The sequence below is a fragment of the Strix aluco genome, chromosome 7 (assembly GCF_031877795.1).
Source record: "Strix aluco isolate bStrAlu1 chromosome 7, bStrAlu1.hap1, whole genome shotgun sequence".
In the NCBI taxonomy this organism is placed as follows: Eukaryota; Metazoa; Chordata; class Aves; order Strigiformes; family Strigidae; genus Strix; species Strix aluco.
In genome coordinates this window covers 38528461-38546153 of record NC_133937.1, presented here as the reverse complement: position 1 = coordinate 38546153, position 17693 = coordinate 38528461, and the positions used below count along the sequence as shown (strand labels likewise).

Sequence of the window (17693 nt, the reverse complement as noted above, 5' to 3'; positions counted from 1 at the left end):
TTTTACAGTGCGCTTGAATAACCACAGCTGAGCTTACTGACTCTCCAGGAAGGGAGTGTGGATGGGAAGAATGTCAATGAGTGAGTCTGGTTTTTACCAAAAGCACTAAGGTTAAATCTTACCCCCCATGTTCCCTGTGACCTTGGGATGTGTTTAATTGCAATTACCCTGTTCTTATATGGCCTTCTTGCTCTAAGGGTCAGTACAGAACATAAGCTACTTCTAAGATTCATTTGTACTTTCATCTTCCTAATGTGCAAAGGGGAAAAAAAGAAGCTGCAAGCTGTCTCATGGGCCAGACAAGGTACAAAACCCAGGCTGCACCATCCCTTTGCACCTTGCTTTTAACCGCTGCACTCACTTTCCCATGCCTGCAAGCAGTGGGACGGCTCTTGCCATTATCAAGGTGCAAACAGTGAGAAGGCAGTGCTTTATTCAGAGGCCTCTTGCTTTAAACTTTAAGAAAATTGTCCACAGAGCCAGGATTTTCCACAGAGAAACCAGCAGTGTCAGTAATTGCAGAGTCAGGTCCTTAAATGAAAGCTGCATGGTTCTGCAGGGTGAAGCACCCCTCAGACTGGTTGCTGAAGAAAGGCTGAGATAAAATATTTCTTTATAAGTGTAGTTCAGGTTGTTGTTGAAGGGGAGATGGCAGAGTGGGGAGCAGGAGAGGGGAGATGCCAACTGGTGCTAAAGGGTTGGGGGGAGAAATGTAAAAGGGTGAGGGTTGGTGAGGGCCTTTCACTGGCTGACATCAGAAAATTAAGCATTTCAGTTTTGGACTTCATTGCATACCATCCTAATTTCAAATAATAATATCCTCCTGAAATTTTGATAGGAATTATATGTATTCAAGGCTACGTTCAACACCATCTAAGGTCTCTCTGTGATATACCACAGAAACAAGGATTAGAATAATATTGAGCCTTCCCGGGGCTTGGTGAAACAGTGGTGGCCATGAAACAATCACTTTTACTAGAAGTAATTAAAAAGTGAAATAGGACACTGCTCATGGTTCCACAGTTTTACTGAAAGGGGAAATAAGTGAGGTAAACAGCTGAGAAATAGTCGTTTTGAAAAATGATTTCCACCATTTGTGTACACAAGAATACAGGTGTAAATAAACATGGGAAGTGTTACCTTTTTAACTGCTTCCACCTTTTGTGTAAGCAATAATGTAGAATGTAAAGATATATATTTCTCTTAATCAGACCCTTTGTAATACATAAGAAGGTGTTTATCAGCTTACAACAACTTTCCTGTGTGAAATTTGTGTAAACAGCCAGAATAATGCTTCAAAACAACAGTCTTTCTCACCAGGATCCCCAAAGTAATGAGGTCTTGCATAGCCATCAGCCATTAAATGTGACAAATCATAAGAAACCTAGTTAAATGCATGAGACATCCGCACTGCTCATTAAAATGAAAGGCAATTGGTATGATTTTAACCTGGAAGAAAATGAAAAAGTGAGTTCCTTTTAGCCCTGAAAATGGGTGAAATGAGGGACAGAAGTGATCTCTTGGGTCCAATACTCCGTTCTGGTGCAAATCTCGTACAGTCCTACAGCCTGTTACATGTTTTTTTTTTCTTGGACTAGTTATAAATATCTAACAAAATCTATAATGGAACACTGTTGCCTTCGTGCTTTTTGCTGTGGCACTTCTGTGTGTACAGCTGAATATTACAAGACCTATATTGCAAGATGCTGATTTACCAGCACAACGAAATAACTACCCCATCAGCAAAGTCCTTTATACCATTACAGATTCCCAATTCTTTTAGATTATTTTTTTTTCCTCCAAATCCATTCATGTTAAACTTTGGTCTGCTATATGTTTATGTAATGAAATGTTTGTGAAATGAAATGTTTGAAAAGAAGGAAGAACTCACAAAGAAAGGGCAGTGAACAATTTTTGACACCGTGTTAATACTTTAACATAGTTATCTTGTGGCTTAAGGAACTGTGGAGAGCGCTTTGTCCATCACATTTCTGATGACCCAGAAAGTTTGAGTTTATATTAGTTTGCAGCTGTAGGCAATACCTTCCTGCCAGCAGAAATACAAGTGGTAATAACATCACCATGGCAAAAAAAAAAAAAAAAAAATTGAAAAATTACTTTCAGGACTAGACTTTTCTTATATGAAATCTGTAAATGTAGTTTCCAGGATGCATAGGCTTCTTTATTAGGACCTGAAGTGGAATGAGCACCCAAATATTTCCCTGCTTTACAGGTACTGGGGCCAGGTTTGCTGTTTCCTATAGGGCCGGTTGAGTGATAGCCCCTTTGCAGTGTCTTTTTCCTAATTTTTCATGTGGCTTCACTAAAGTAACGATCACTTTACTTATAGTATTACTCATACTATTTCATGTTCAAATCCAAGTATTCAAGACTTGGCTTTACATGGACCTGGATAACCTAATCTAAGGCCCTGTTTCAGCAGGAGGTTGGTCCAGATAATCTCCAGAGGTATATATTTCCACAATGTGCCACATATGAAAAGGATATTTTAGGAATATTAATGAAATGTAAATCTTGGGCTATGCTCACGGATGGTAATTATACTTAGAAATCCAAATCTCTCAGACTCAGTTAGTGTTTAAAGCCATGTTTCATGCTGTAGTATCCCAAGGATGGAATATGATCTTGTGATTTCACCGCTGTGGACTGTATCTTCTACTGACTCTGTTGCTTTGGGTACTTTACTTCCATTGTCTGGCAAGAGATTGGACTGTAAGTGCTGGAAAATCCATGCTACACGTGAAGTCAGACTTGAACTGCAGGAGGACATAAAGTCATAGGGCATAATTGTGTTTATCTTTAATGAGTGGCCAGCATTTAAATCCCTTGGGCAGTTTAAGGAACGTGTACTGGTTAATGTGAAATGGCCCACTGAGAGCCACATGACCCACCTCAGAGATACGACCAAGGGTAAGCCTGGGCCAAGCTCCATGAGGTCCTTGTCACAGGTGATTGATGTGCATCACCCTGCCTTCGGTCATGGCTTTTAACAAGCTGTCAGAACTTGCTAACGCTGCTTTTAGGTGAATGTTGCAATTTCCTTTACTGTCTGTAGCTGATGTCTCATAAATACAAGGTAAGTTAAAAATGAAAAGATTAGTCTTGTTTCTGCTGAAGACAGGAGCATTTTTAATCTTATATTCTCACCTACCTTTCATGAAGGATATATTCCACGTGAATATCTAGTTTTCCATCCATCTTCTACAATCTATTACCTACTGGGCTTTATGCTGAATTATTAAAAAGGGGCAAAGAGGAGAAAATGGGACAACTTTAAATTCATTTTGACTTCTTGATTAAACAATATCACTTTACTATGAAAGATTATAAATTCCAACATCTAAATCTGTTTAAGCTCAGATAAACGTAAACATCTTGATCCCTGAGCACCTTCACAAACCTCAGCTGTGTTATAAACAGAAATAATTTCTGCTAACACTTCAACTTTTATCACATCTACACTCTTGTTTTTCTTTGTTGTCATGCCCAAAACTGCTGTGCAGAGTTATTAAGGAAGAACCGCTGAGGTGGCGAGAAATGTAAATCCAGTTTGGATGGTAGGTGCTGTGCTGGTTACCGCAGCCCTATGTTGAGATACAGAAGATGCAGAAGAGGGAGATGACAAATGGTCATCTAATGAATCGTACTGCTATGTAAACTACCCAAAAGTAGGGAAATCAGGATTGAGGTATGCGTGAGTCAGCAATGGAAGGTGAAGATGACACAATGGTGATGGCTGTGACTGCGGGCATGAATGCGGGCGGCAGTCAGTGCGGGCACTGGGAGCCAGCCCCGGCACGGGAGTGTCTGGTGGGGGCTGCGTTGCTGGCGTCCTTGCTTCTTCAGAATTCAGAAATGAAGCACTCAAGAAGGGGAAGAACACCTTTAAGTCAGTGAACAAGACAGATCAGAGAGCTGGTATTGTAGTTGCTTATACTTTTTCCCAAAGAGAGCGGCAGGTGACTTGAAAGCATAATTTACTTAATTAAAACAACCCAAGACAGTGAATAGGGAAAACTGAGATGGGATCTTGGGCTTTTGGGGTGTTGAATGGCCCCAGATGATTATAGGCTTCTGTTTTCTTCTTAAACAAGAGTTTTATTAACAAGTGCTGAAGCCAGCAGCATGTTTTCTAAGGGGTAAATAACTAGACTTTAATTTGTTTCAAGAACTATTTTAATTTTTTTCTGTAGTGTGCATGTCTCTATCTCCCTCTCACTCTGTACTTGTACTGGAGTAAAATCAGAACAGCTGATGCTGAGGAATTTCAATATGCTGCTACCTGCAAAGCAAAAAAAAAGTTTTCATTTTAAATACACTTTGAAAAGCCCCTGGTGTCTGAGACATTTGTATATGAAGAAAATATTTGTAGGTCACCTTTAAACTATTATATACTCATGGTAATCAGGATGGGCTAAAGTAGGCAATCTTAAGACTGAAGACTATTAGTAGTATTTACTTTCAATTATTAAATCGTATTTGAAATGTTACAATGAATGAATGTGGCCTATCTGGTGTTCTCACCTCATTGTCTCTTTATGGGAAAGTCACCATGCAATAACCCAGAGTACGAGATGAGTGTGTGGGGGAGCAGAGGGGGAAATATATATATATATACACACACACACACACACATGAACAAGATATAATTAGACGAAAGCTGTTCCTTACAATATGGAATTTATTGTATAGAAACTTGAGTAGCTACAGCTGATGCTAATTAACTCTCCAGCCTGAGAATGTGTACAGCAGCAGTGATGGTGAAGACAGGAGAAATGTGAAATATGGCACAGAAGATTTTACTTTAGCTTGCACCTGCTAAGCATGGGGAGCCAAATCTTCAGCTGATGTCAACCAATAGAAATATCTGCCTTCAGAAGAGCGACACTGATTTACATCAGCCGAGAATCTGGCCGGGGACGTTACTGACTTGGCATTATGGACATAGCAGCTGGTGCCGACTTGTTAAGAACAAAGGACCACATGCCAAAAAGCCCATTAAAAGGAGCTCCTTTGATGTTTCACTTCATCTGGTATAAATTTAAAATGGAGGAGGCTGTCAATTTTCCTTAGTCTAGACGTTTTGTGTCATTGGATCTGTGTCACACTGCAGTGTGACCTTCATGTACTATATCAGATGCTGAGAAATTGAGGGTTCAGTCCTTACAGATGTTGAAAACAGTGTCAGTCCTCAGTTATGAGTGACTCTGGAAGATGCTTCCAGCCGTCAAGACAAGCTGCAGCCTGTGTGCTGGGCAATAGGAGTTGCCTCTCCTTATCTTGGAGCTTTTTTATTCATTTTTAGAAGGAAGGGGATGCCTCCTCTTCTCTGGAGGGTCCTTTTACATTTATATAAGGAGTACCAGGCTCTTGAGCTTTGCTCTTAAAGTGCCTGCTGCCAGTTTCCCCATCATCTGGTGTGAAAAAGGAAGGGGTGATGATGCTCATTGGGTGTAAGAGGTGAAGCAAGAGATCAGTGTGGAGGAGTGTTCTTTCTTTACGCCACTTATTTAGAAAAACTACAGGACTCAGAAGAGTGATGTGGCCTTCTGCCCTGTCATATGGACGTGTAGGTACTGTTGGAGGTCGTAGGCCAGATGATGCCCAAGGCTGTGTGAGCCAAAGCTGCTCTTATGCTGGTTTTCAACGATGACACTGGTGATTCAGTGGCACTGTGATGTCACAGTGACCCTGGCTGCAACTAAAGCACTCATATTTTCCTATGGAGCTAATTGTTCTTCAACAATTTCTCTGCGGTTTTAGGTAACAAGCACCCATGGATGGTTGGGAGAATGGTTGAGTTTTTTTGTTTGGGTTTTTTTTTATGGAGGTGTTTGTTTGATTGTTTGTTTGTTTACTTTCACTAGTTTAAGGGCATGACCATAAAATAATTTGACTGGAGTTGAAGGAGTTCCTTGCCTTCAGGAAGCGTGCCTTTTGCAGATTAAAGGCTCAGTTTTATACTATGGGGCATAGCAAGGAACCTGTTGGATAGAAAGGCCATTTTTCTCCTAGAAGACAGAAGGATGTTTGCCCTGTTAATGATGTTATGAACAACATCTCTATGAGTGAAACTCATAAATTAGGATCATTTTCCCAAATATGATCATATTGTCTGCTGAAGATCCAAATTAAAGTTCAGCTCTCCTTGTTTTGGCATGTGAAAGTTAAGGGTTTGATTTTTCCAATGTTTTCCATCTTGTTCAGGGTGGACATTTCTATCTTGAGCTGTCAGGTTTGGTAAAAATGTGAGACAATTTGAAGTGAAAGACTCTGGAGGGGGCAAGTCACTCGTTAGCACTCAGGGCAAGCAGTGGAGGGCTGAATACTAGAATCATTAAAATAATGATTAAGAGAAAGAGACGGGCTATGCAGTTTCAGTGACTGCATTATGCCACTGGAGTAAAGGGCCTCATTTTCCCCTTATTCACACTTGGTTTAAACTAGGAGCAACTCTTCTGCAGTCTGTGAAACGAGTACTTGGCTCAGTCTGGCTGCAGTAAATTATTAGAAAGAGCTGAACAACTAGGTGTCTTTGACATGATGAGAATACCAAGTGGTCGATACATTTCTTACCCTGCAAATCACCATTTAAATGTTCTGAATCATCCTGAACATTTTTTCTTAAAGCCACACTGCATCAGATTACTCCTTGAATCACTACAATAGTGCCTGATAGCTTCTAGCATGACATCCTTGAAATGCAAACATGGATGTCTGAGATTTTTGTTACGTGAATGTCACAGAGAATGTCTTGAAAGTACAGCAGCAAATTTCAAAGTGTTTTCAATAACCGCTTCCATGGTTCTTAACAATATGAACAGAGATCCTCTCTGAGGACCAGTTGCCTCGGAGTGTTGGGTTTGTTAAAGACACGGACTTGGTATAGCATGGCCAAAGGGAATGACAAGAAAACCAGTGATGATTTGAGACATGAGTCTAAAATCGAAGACTGATTATCTTCAATGAGAAAATAATTAGCAGGTGCTTGATCAACCTCCAAATTATGAAAAGTTTAATGAAAAGGGAATATTTTTCCTTTTATCCTGTCCCAGCACATAGGAAGCAAAGGGGAAAAATGTTAGCAAAATATACAAATGCTATTGTCAACCAGCTGGGTATTGGGAACTCACTGGTGCAAGCAGTCGAATCAAATCATGTGGGTGGATTATTTCCTGACCACTAAAATATTCTGCAGCAATAATACAGTCTCATGATTCAGAGTGTAAGATGATCTCCTGCAGGTGCCAGGCAGGAACGTTTCCTTTTTGCTGGTGCAGTCATTGCAAATTACGCTCTTGTTCCACCAAGCCTCTCTGTGTGCCGCTGGAGCTGGTGTGTCACATCCTGTCCCGAGCGGCACGTTGCTACCCATTAGCTCCCTGAAATAAGTGGCATTCCCTTATTTAACACCAAGAGAGGAAATTGATTAATTATTTGCAAAGTGTTTTGAGAAAATAAAATGGCAGCCACCACAGAGAGACTTATTGTTAGGTGCTGTTGATTAGCTGCATTATGGAATTGTTTGCTCTGAAGCCAAGTGTTGGACTACATTAATTTTGCCAAAAGCCTTCTGTAAACAAGATGTTTCTTGAAATCAAGAGGCTCTTCCCATTTTGGACTGATTATAGGTTTGAAACCTAATAGCTCTTAGGTAAACTTGATAAGCTTTCTCTTTTAAATTATTATGACTTTCTACAGTCAAATATTAGCTTTTGCAAAAGAAAGCATCTTCCTTCCAAGAAATGTGTCCACAGCTGTCAACATCATTTTGAAAAAAAACAAAAGAGCTAGCTAAGAAAAAAAAATCCTTTTCTGTTAGAGATAATTTTTTTAATCTAGACTCTTAGCTTGAGGAGTTATTGATATAGCCAAGATAATTAAGCCTTATCCTCACCAGGCAGGGTTGTTTGAAGAAGCATTAGTATAGGTACAATGACATGTTCATTGGGAGTATCAGTCTGACTGATTCTCTTGGTTCAAGCTTACAAACGTGCCTCAACTTTGGGTCTTGACAGTTCTGGGAATGGAACTGAGGATATGGCCCAGCCCTGTTTTTCAGGATCCAGTGCCAGGTTTTTATTGACAAGTAAATCCAAGACCTTGTTAAGCACTACGTGTTGATTAAGGAGCACGGGAAGAGCTACATTACTGTCAGGATTTTTTGCAATTCAGATAGTTTCCATGGATGCTAATGCTGAACAGCAGCTGACACTGCCTCTTGCAAACGAGTCATTTGACAACCATCAGAAGGCAGTTAGGAACATAGGTCTCACTGCTGGTCAGCAGAAATTTTAGTACGAACACCTGAATTTTGTAGTACTCCTTGCTGACTGCAGCTTGTTGAATGATTAAAAGTGATGTTTTTTCCTTGGCAGTTATCTGAACAATAAATTATCCATCCTATCTTCCATCCCTTGACAAACACTGAAATAACTAATAATATTGTCATTGCTCTCAATGTTTCCATTTTTCTGTGTTACCAGGCTGTTGAGATGATGCGGTCTGTTTACTTATATCTAAGATCGTATGGCTTAGGAGTGGTAATACTTGATTCATGATAGGAATTGAGTCATCAGTCTTTGTCATCAGGAGGCTGGAGTCTTGGTTTGGATTATGGATCACTGTTGCCTGCTTGAGGCATGTGTGGGCTCTGTACAACCTATGCCTACATATGCCTGCATCTAAATCTTGAAGAAGGTAAAAAATTCTTACATTTAAGGAACATTAATTGCTGGTCCTCTCTGCCTGGGGTATTGGCAGCGTCTGCTCCCATCACGGAGGTCTGGGAGAGCTCAGCAGCCCAGGGCATAGGGCTTTTATTAAATTAAAAAAAAACCAAAAAAACCCAAACAAAACAACCCAGCAGGTGGTCTATAATGTAAAGCCTACCTACAGTGGTGATGTCTGATCTCATTAATGACACACAGTGAACCAACGCTGTGTGTCTCCTTCCCCGGCCACCTCTTGTCAGGCTTGCTTGGTGGTCGTGGAGGATTTGTGGTGCTGTGCATCTGAGAAAATGAGCCTTGGCCAATTTCAAAGAAGCACTTTGTCATGAAGCGTCAAAAATCCACACTGAAACACTAGGAAGAGTGTTAGACGAAAGTTTGAAAAGCTGCATTATCCTGCTGTAAAGTGGAAAAAAAAAAAAAAGTAACAATGGAAAAGGGTATGTTTGCCTGAATTATCCATGTTTCAAGGAAAGGCAAGTTTAACCTGCTGTAATGCAGGGTCACTTCCTGTTAGCAAAACCCCCTGAAGGGAGAGGGAGGAAAATGTAAAAAGATACTTTACAGTAAAACAATATACTTATTTTACTCAGAGATCAAGGATTCTTTTAAAAAAAAGAGCTTTTGAAAACCTACCCCTGGTTTTACAGGGGTATTTTTAACTCCTCCAATATCATATGGTTTTCACTAAATCATTATTTAAAAACTGAACTGTTGTCTTTTTCTTTCTTGCATAGGGCAAAAATTACTTTTCTCCAAATGTAATTATTATTTTGTTCCTTAACTTTTGCTCCTATAAGCAGCTGAACTGTTACAACTAGGATCTATATTTGCTGAATTTTATTAACAGAGTCATTCTGCTTTCTGTTTCTTCGACTTTTGTTCTCCTGTATCTCCCAAAGCATTACACTTGCATGTCTTTGTTCATTAGATTTAAAGCCTTTTTTCAGCTGGGATAATAGAAAAAACATATATTGCTAGTCATCCAGTTGCAATTCTAGCTATTCTCAGAGGGGCATATATATTTCAAGTTCGGTGCGTGGGGATTTAGATATACAATTCCAGATAGTCTTAATGAGACTAACAGTCCTAATTCCCCACACAGTGTATTAAAAACGGATCCAGAATGTACAGAGTGAAACTCTGTGATCTTACCTGTAAGTACCTTTGCCTTTTTCTTTTTTCCTAAATTTCATTTGCATTTGTATTTGTTAGTTAAGATAATTGACAGCTGCTTTGAGGATGAGGGAGTTGATCTTTGGAGCCCATCTCTGGTTTGCTTTGCTGTGTTTTCCTGGGGATTGACTGCGCCTGGGTGTACCTTTTGAATTGAAAGGTTAATTCAAGAGGGAATTAGAGGAAAGAATTTAGCAAATTGGCTCAGTTATTATTCTGATTGCCTTTGATGTTAGACAAGAACAAGGCACACCTTTTCTTATTGCCTTAATTAACTACCAAAAAAAAAAGTCCCCACCATACTGTGAATCTAATAAGGATTAAGATTTAGTTATAATATTAGTACAAGATCTAAGGAAGACACTTCTCATGCAGAAAGGATGTAGTGGTTTTATACCTGAATTTCATAAGGAATCTTGCTTTTTAACATTCTTTCTTAAACATTCTTTTGTTTGCATAAAATGTTAAGAAGCAGCCATCACCTTCTTCTAGTTTTAGACCCCATTCCTAGTCTTGTTCATGCCTTTCTTTCCTTTTCTTTCTCTCCAATCCACAGCTTTGTTGGGATTCCCCAAACCTTATGGGCTGAATGCCACTGGTGGCATTCCTTTTAGCAGGGAAGGGGCGCAGCGCAGAAGGGAAGGCTGTCTCCATTTGCACTACATGTAAGAAAATTCCTGGGGCTTAATTCTCAGTTCTTGATGGTTACTGTACTTACACTTGGAAGCCAATATCCACAAATAGCTAGTTTGGTAGTTAGGAGTAAATGGAGTGTGAATTCTCCAGGCAACTCTTCCTTCTTTTGTTCAGATCCATATTCTAAGATGTTAGAGATGTGACTTAGAGACAACTCCTTCACTCGCTTTGGTCTCCATGGTTTTGTTCTGCTACCTTGCAGCCCGTTTTCATCACCCTACAATTTGCGCTGTAGTTTTGGATACCAGTGCCCAGCCATAGCAAATAGCCTCTCCTGGGGACACAACAGGGATGCGAGTGGTCTGAAAATCTCAGTGAAGGAGCTGTTTGGCTTCACAACACCTACATTTGTTGCACAGACCATTTCTTGATATGAAGGCAAATTATCTCCTACTGTGATGCTGCCTTGAATGAGCAGAAACTCTTTTCTCCTTTCCACTTTCTTTTCTTTTCCTCTCTGCTTTCTGCTGGCTAGTAAACTATTTTAATTTAAAAGATGATTTAAAGAGATAATCTGTTTTCCATTCAAGTTCTTTCTGTGGCTTAGCTCCCCTCTGGTTTTTTCCCTCTATCCTTCTAGTATCTTGGCTGCCTTTGTGAAAAGACTTCCTTCTCTGCCTCTCTGCAGTTACTTAATGATACCTGCTGCTTTCTTCATCTTCTCCTACTGTGCTGCCTGTTTCTACCTCCTCCCACAAACACTCTTTGATGCCCATGACCCCATTAATCTGTCCCAATGTTTTTTCCCTCTGTATGTCATAAAAGATTTGTTGAAACACAGTGTGTAACTGCAGGTATGGGATCAGTCAGGGAATGAAGGAACAGACCACTATATGCATGAGCTCTAACTGAGTCTACGTACAGAATCGAGTCTGTCCAGTTTGTTGAGAGTATTTGCATCAAAACTCTTTTCATCTGTGAAGAGAGCTAAGTTTTGACAAAAGATAAGGCAAATAGTGGCATTGTGTGAAGAGCAAGGAGAAAAACAAGTTATACCAGGGATAAGAGGGAGAGCTTGGATGCTAGCCTAGAATTTGGGAGCTCTGTGTGCACTTCCTTGCTTTGACCAGATTTTCTGTATGGCTGTGAAATTGCTTAGGATGGGGTTCATCTCAATGAATTTAATTAGAAAAAAGTGGGTTTTTTTCTGTCTATGCTGATCTTCAGGGATCCCTCACTAGAGGATCCCCTGAGAAGTTGACTCCTTCTCCCTGTATGGGCAGTTACAGAAGGGAACTTAAGATGTTAAAAGCTTTCTGATCTGCGTGGTAAGGGAAAAACACTAAATACTGTACCTTAATGCCTCTGATTTTCTCAGAAATACAGGATGATCAAAAAGAAACATGAGCCATTCAGATCACTAAAATGTGTAAGAGACCATCATTTTGTGGCAAAGAATATTTCTCATCTATTGTGAGTGGATTAAGGATTGGGAAAGTGAACTGAAAACCTCCCGCACCACACTGCAGGATCTAATTTTACTTAATGACTATGAGATAAGGAAGCATCTAACATGATGTGCCATCTCACTCTTTCTCATGGATTGGATCAACGGTGAAACACAATTCTAATCTTCCTTCTGTCCTCAACCAAGACACCGGAAAGAAGTGTTTAGAGAGGGGCAGCTGCTGAGAATGAATCAGCAGAGAAAAGTATTATGTGTCCACTTTTAAAACTGTTTGCCATGAAAGAGCAGTCATTTATTAAATGTCTTATGTCCACAATACAGAACAGGACAATCCCTGCCCAGTTTGTTTAGGTTTATGGTTAGGTCTGAAACCAGTTACAGTTTCTTCCCTTGTATCCCCCAAATCTCTTCGTTGCCTTCTTTCAGAGTTTTTTAATAGCTATTGATAATTTCCACCTACATAAATCTTTAGGTCTCAGGTCAGCCTGTGACTAGGACTGCCAATAGGCAATTTATGCACGTGATTAAAAAGGAAGAACTGAGCCATGCTGTGGGCATGGCCCTGTGGGTCCCTCCCTACCAGTGACCACTGCTGAGTGCTTTATAGGGATATAAAATAATTCCAGTCTGCTCACTCTTTCTCCCCACCTTGCTGATCCTGATGCACTTTCATGCTGTCCCTAATTCTTTGGATTTCATTTCTTGATTTGGTGGTTTGTTTTGGTTTTTTTTTTTTTTTCCCACTATTCTACCTGTCCTCCCTTCAAAACTCTGTCTAAAATGCACCTTGGAAAATATACACTTCTGTGTGCTTATTTGCCCACGCTCTCCATTTTCTAGGGTTTTGCTGGCAGTGGCGGTGGTTAGCTTGAATCATCTCTCAAGGTTTGTACAGCGCAGAGCTTACCCAATGATCTCTGTCGCGTGTGACATGGCAGGGTCCTGCAGTTGTATCTGCTGTGTAACATCCTTCTCATCAACACAATTCCAGGGGAAAGGATATCTTGTACAAATCAGACCTTTTTGCTGCTGGTTCCTGCTGCGGCTTTGTGCAGAGGTAGAACGGGGCACTAGAAATGTTGGAAATGGGTGATGCTTTTGAGGCAGCTGCATCCACTACAGAGAGGTTAAAACCCTGTTCCTGAAACCACTTGGACCTCAGATTTCAACACAGCCACCATTGGATCCATAACTGTAACTGTGACCAGGTTTAACCAATCTAAAATGTTCCTCTCGAGTGAATAAGAGATAAGACAAAGACACATAGCTTACTTTCTTGTCAGAGGTGTCTTGACTTCTTCCATGCTGCCCATCAGAGTGTATATATATTATTTAGAATGGCAGTTTATGAAGAGTGTCCTCTGAGTATTTCTATCGTTAACATTTTGTTGCAGTACAGCTGCAAGGCAGTCATGATAAAATTTGTATCAGTTACAACTTTTAAAATATACGACTGAAAACGGTCTTGCAGGAAATAAAAATTATGAGGACTAGAGGGCCGAGAAGAAAAAAACTTCCTTTGTTATAGAATTTGGGCTTGTTTTTTCTGTTTTTCACAGGAACACAAATGCTGTCAGGAAGCAAGAAGCAGCAATGCACCATGGGCAGGAGCAGCACAACGGCCTCTGGCTCTCTTCCAGATACAACATCCAGAAAGGCAATCGCTGCTGCTACTGATGGCTCATCAAAAAAGACAGGTCCCTCCAAAGGCACCTCCAAATCCAAAGAGATCCAAGCAGAGGGCATCCTGAAACCAAAAATGTCTGTCTCCAGTAGTATGTGCAATATAAAAGCTTCATCGAGAATCCTCTCGGAAGAAAATGTTCACAGGCAAAACCAGCTCCTAAAAAGTAAGGTACAAATCCTACTGTGGTTGTTAGGAATATGGTTTCAATAATAAGATGAGATCAGTCTCAAAGAAAAAAGTGAAATAATGGAAAGTCAGTCCATTTTTGTCCAGCTTTAAGTGCTGAGTATGAGTCATCTGGTGAGAGATCAATCAACTAATCTGACTGTATACATTGCTATGGTTAATAGAAAACAAGATTAAAATGAGAAAGATAGGCTTACTTTGTAAGTAGATTCAAGAAAATCTTGAAAAAACATTAAAATTGCAGAGTCAAGCGGTCCCAGTCCAACCAAGAAACACCAGAAATGAGGTTATTTTTACAACCTTGTTCTGATACCTTTCTTTTACTTCTGCAATCTTTTCTTTTGGCACGACATCCTGAACTGTGTGGTGCACGGGCACAGCATGAAATACCTTGTTTAGAGAGATCGTTATGAAGAAAAAAAAAAAAGAAAAGGCTTAACAATTGATTGTCAACAAGGTTTCAGCATGTAAAACATAATTTTTTCTAGTTCAGCACTTGTTGGGATGTCTTGCTTCCAACATTTATTCACGTAGCTAAAATGGAGATGACACAAACAGCTGTGTTCATGCATAAGGTATTTTTGCAGAAGACAACTGAGATAAAGTGTAGATTAATTTGGCTTTAGTATCAACGAGTTTGTGAGAAATTTACTCCAAGAATACCTTAAAAATGCTATAATGATCATATAGCCTTTTTTTCTTACAGTGTTTTTTCTTACAGATTTTTTTGTAGGCAGGTAAGCAAAACTTTTTCATTATTGCCCGTAAAGCTACTGAATATAACACCCATTTAGACAAGAGAAGCCTATGTTCTGCTTTCAGTGCCTGACGTTAAATCATGCCATTTACCTAACTGGAAGTGACTTAGTTTTACAAAAGCGAAGCATCCACTGAGATCTATCAAAGATAAAGTTAATCAACACCTCTGTAAACCTGGCTTATCGAGGAGTTTATTTTCATGTTCACAGGTTTCAAGTTTTTTTCCAAAATGTTAACAAGAGCAGTATTAGGGAGGAAATATGGTTCAGGCTTTTATAAGGCAAATGTACCCAACACAGATCACTTTAATATTTTTTTTTAAGTACAATATAATATGTACAATATGTCATAAAGAGGAAAATATTTTAAGTTTATTGTAACTAGAAATTGAAATAAAACAGTAATGGGCTTTATTCCCAGATACTTAGTTCTAGAAATCAAATTATTTGGCAAGGAAGAGGTACTCCAGTGTGACTTTTCAAAATAGTTCATATGGAGTTCTTCGAAGTTCCTTTGTTATTTTGGATTCGTTCTGTCCTTCAAGTGAGAATCTTTTCAACTCTGATTTTTGAGCACATAGCCTCTTTTGGTCCTAATTCATGCTGGGAATATCACTCATAGAGCATTAAAGCAATATTATAAGTGTAGAAAATAATCTTCTTGTTCTCAATGGAGGACTTTGTGAATTGACAGCTTTCATAATAATATGCTATAATGCATATAAACCTTTTTTTTTTTTTTTTTTTTTTTTTTTTCATGGAGTCATTCCACTGGTTAATGAATATATAGAAATGATAGAAAGCAAACTGTACTATCAACAAGGAAAAAAAGCAAGAGTAGTGTTTATGAAAGCCTCAGTATGGTCAAAGAGAAATGATATGTGATTAAGGCCCATAACAATATGTTATTTCCTACAATGCATGCAATAAATTGAAATGAACTCAAACTGCAAGCTGCAGCGTGATATCCTTTGCTTTCCATGATGCAGCTGTGTTACAGAAGTGTCTTGCTTTTGGGAAGCGAATACCAGCAAATGGAGCTAAGCATCCGAGCGGTTTAATTATGCTTCAATGTGATGTCTGGCTTAATGTGAAAGATACTCTGGGTGTCACAGGGCAGTGAGTAGCACCTATGATTAGATTTGATCTATTCTGCTTAATGAGGCCTATTAATAATACCTTGGCATTCTTATTTCAGAAATTGCCCTCTATGTCTAATGAGGTGGAGAACCCAATAAAAAATTAACCATGCACTCTTAATGAACTTTTAAATCTCTCGAAGGTGATTATGAATTCTGTGGTTCAAGTGACAAAATAAAGGAGCACAAGGAGGAGGAGGACGAGCGGGAGCGAGCCAGCAGGATAACACTATCCGCGGCTCGCTCGCCAGATGTTACTCGTGAGAAAAACGACGTGTTCACCCGGCCAGAAATCGGCTCCCAGCCTCAGAAAACTCCACCAGCCCCACGGACGCTGAGGGTAAAATATCAATTTGTTGTTGTTGTTAATATGGGGATTTATTTTTATTTTTTTTACTTTTTTTCTTTTTAAAAATTTTTTTTCCTTTCTTTTTCTTTTTTTTTTTTTCATGGATGGTGTTTGCTTCCAGGGAAGTAGCCGAGGGCAGAAGTTCATATTTCCTTGATTTTTCTTCTTTCCAGTGAAGTTTTGGTAGCTTGCACAAGCTGCCAAGACTTGCTTGGCCATCTGGTTGTAAAAGCTCCCTATTCTAAGCCCCACCTGCTATTCTTGTAGAGGAACATGGTGAAAGTTTGGGGATTTACAAATTTCCCAAAGACGCTTTTGAAATTGTACCTCAAAACTGCCAATTTCCCAAATGGGCACGACATCCAGTACCACAATCAGCAGCTGTAGGTATGGACACAACCCCAGGTTGATACCAAGCCGCAGCAGCAAACGTGCTTTCCTGCCTTCTCCTCCGGTGCATGTTGCAGACCAGTCTCCCGCTTCTGTCTTCTGTCCCAAGACATTCTTAAATGTTGAAGCAGCCTTTGACTGGAAAGTGTTTTCTTTCTGGATCATCCATGCGTAGATCTGCATGACAATCTAAATAAACAGGAAAGTTTGTGAACTGTCAGTGACAAGCTGCTTCGGCGATGGGGTGAGACAAGGAAATAGGCAAAACATCAAGAACTTGAATTTGGCTAACTTATAAAAGTATGTAATTCAAAACCTTTTGGATATGTTTTCTGAAAGTTGTTTTTTTCTCAGAAATTCTCCTTTGTCTGATCTGGAAATTTCACACCAAGGCAGCTTTCTAAGAGTAAAAGGCAGAAAGACAGATAGGAAGGCAGTTAGATAACTTTCATACAGACAAGCAATCATTTTCAGTGATAATCTCTTGCTGAAGCCAGTTACATGCATATCACATTTTTTTTCTTCCTTTTAAAACAAAGCGGTTTCTCTGTTTCACTTAGGAAGCACTAGAAATCCATAAGCCTCAGTTCATCTCTCGTTCACAAGAAAGGCTGAAGAGACTTGAGCATATGGTCCAGCTGAGGAAAGCCCAGCAGACTGATGCTCCTGCAAGCAGCCAAGGAGTGCTTGTTCGTAAGCTTTCCTCAGCGTCCACTTCAAGCAAAAAAAAGCAATACACCATTCCTCACCCTCTCAGTGGTAAGTTGAATTGTGACCAGCAATGGGTTGCTGGGTGCCATTGAAATCTTGCCACACGTACAGTATTTCCATATTAACTTTGTGAAAAAACATGAGACCTGCTTCTCCTGTTTCACCAACCAATGTTCCAGCGTCTGTCCTAATGCTCAGAGCAGAAAGTCTCTAAAGCACAGAGATGGGTTAGTGGGGATGAGGTGTTTTCTGTGGTCTGTGATGTGGAAGGAGACTTCCTTCAGGACCTTTTGTCATTGTCACATGAAGTTGTGTTCTTCAGTGTGATGCAAGTCACTGCTAGATGTAGCGATGATAGCAATAAATGGTATTTCATACCTCTCACAGCCCACGGAAAGACCAGTTTGGGGAGCGAAGTTGCAGGTGGTAGGTGAGATTTG

General features: G+C 39.8%; 1 protein-coding gene across 2 annotated transcripts in view; it reads left to right on the top strand.

Annotated features, from left to right (window-relative positions):
• The window catches only part of C7H10orf90 (chromosome 7 C10orf90 homolog), a 67641-nt gene that overhangs the window by 36135 nt on the left and 13813 nt on the right, over positions 1-17693 (top strand). For both annotated transcript variants that reach the window (XM_074830098.1, XM_074830097.1), the window contains exons 4-6: positions 13593-13883; positions 15947-16143; positions 17103-17301. In XM_074830098.1, coding sequence (XP_074686199.1) covers positions 13593-13883; positions 15947-16143; positions 17103-17301 — 687 coding nt within the window. The remainder of the gene's footprint in view (positions 1-13592; positions 13884-15946; positions 16144-17102; positions 17302-17693) is intronic.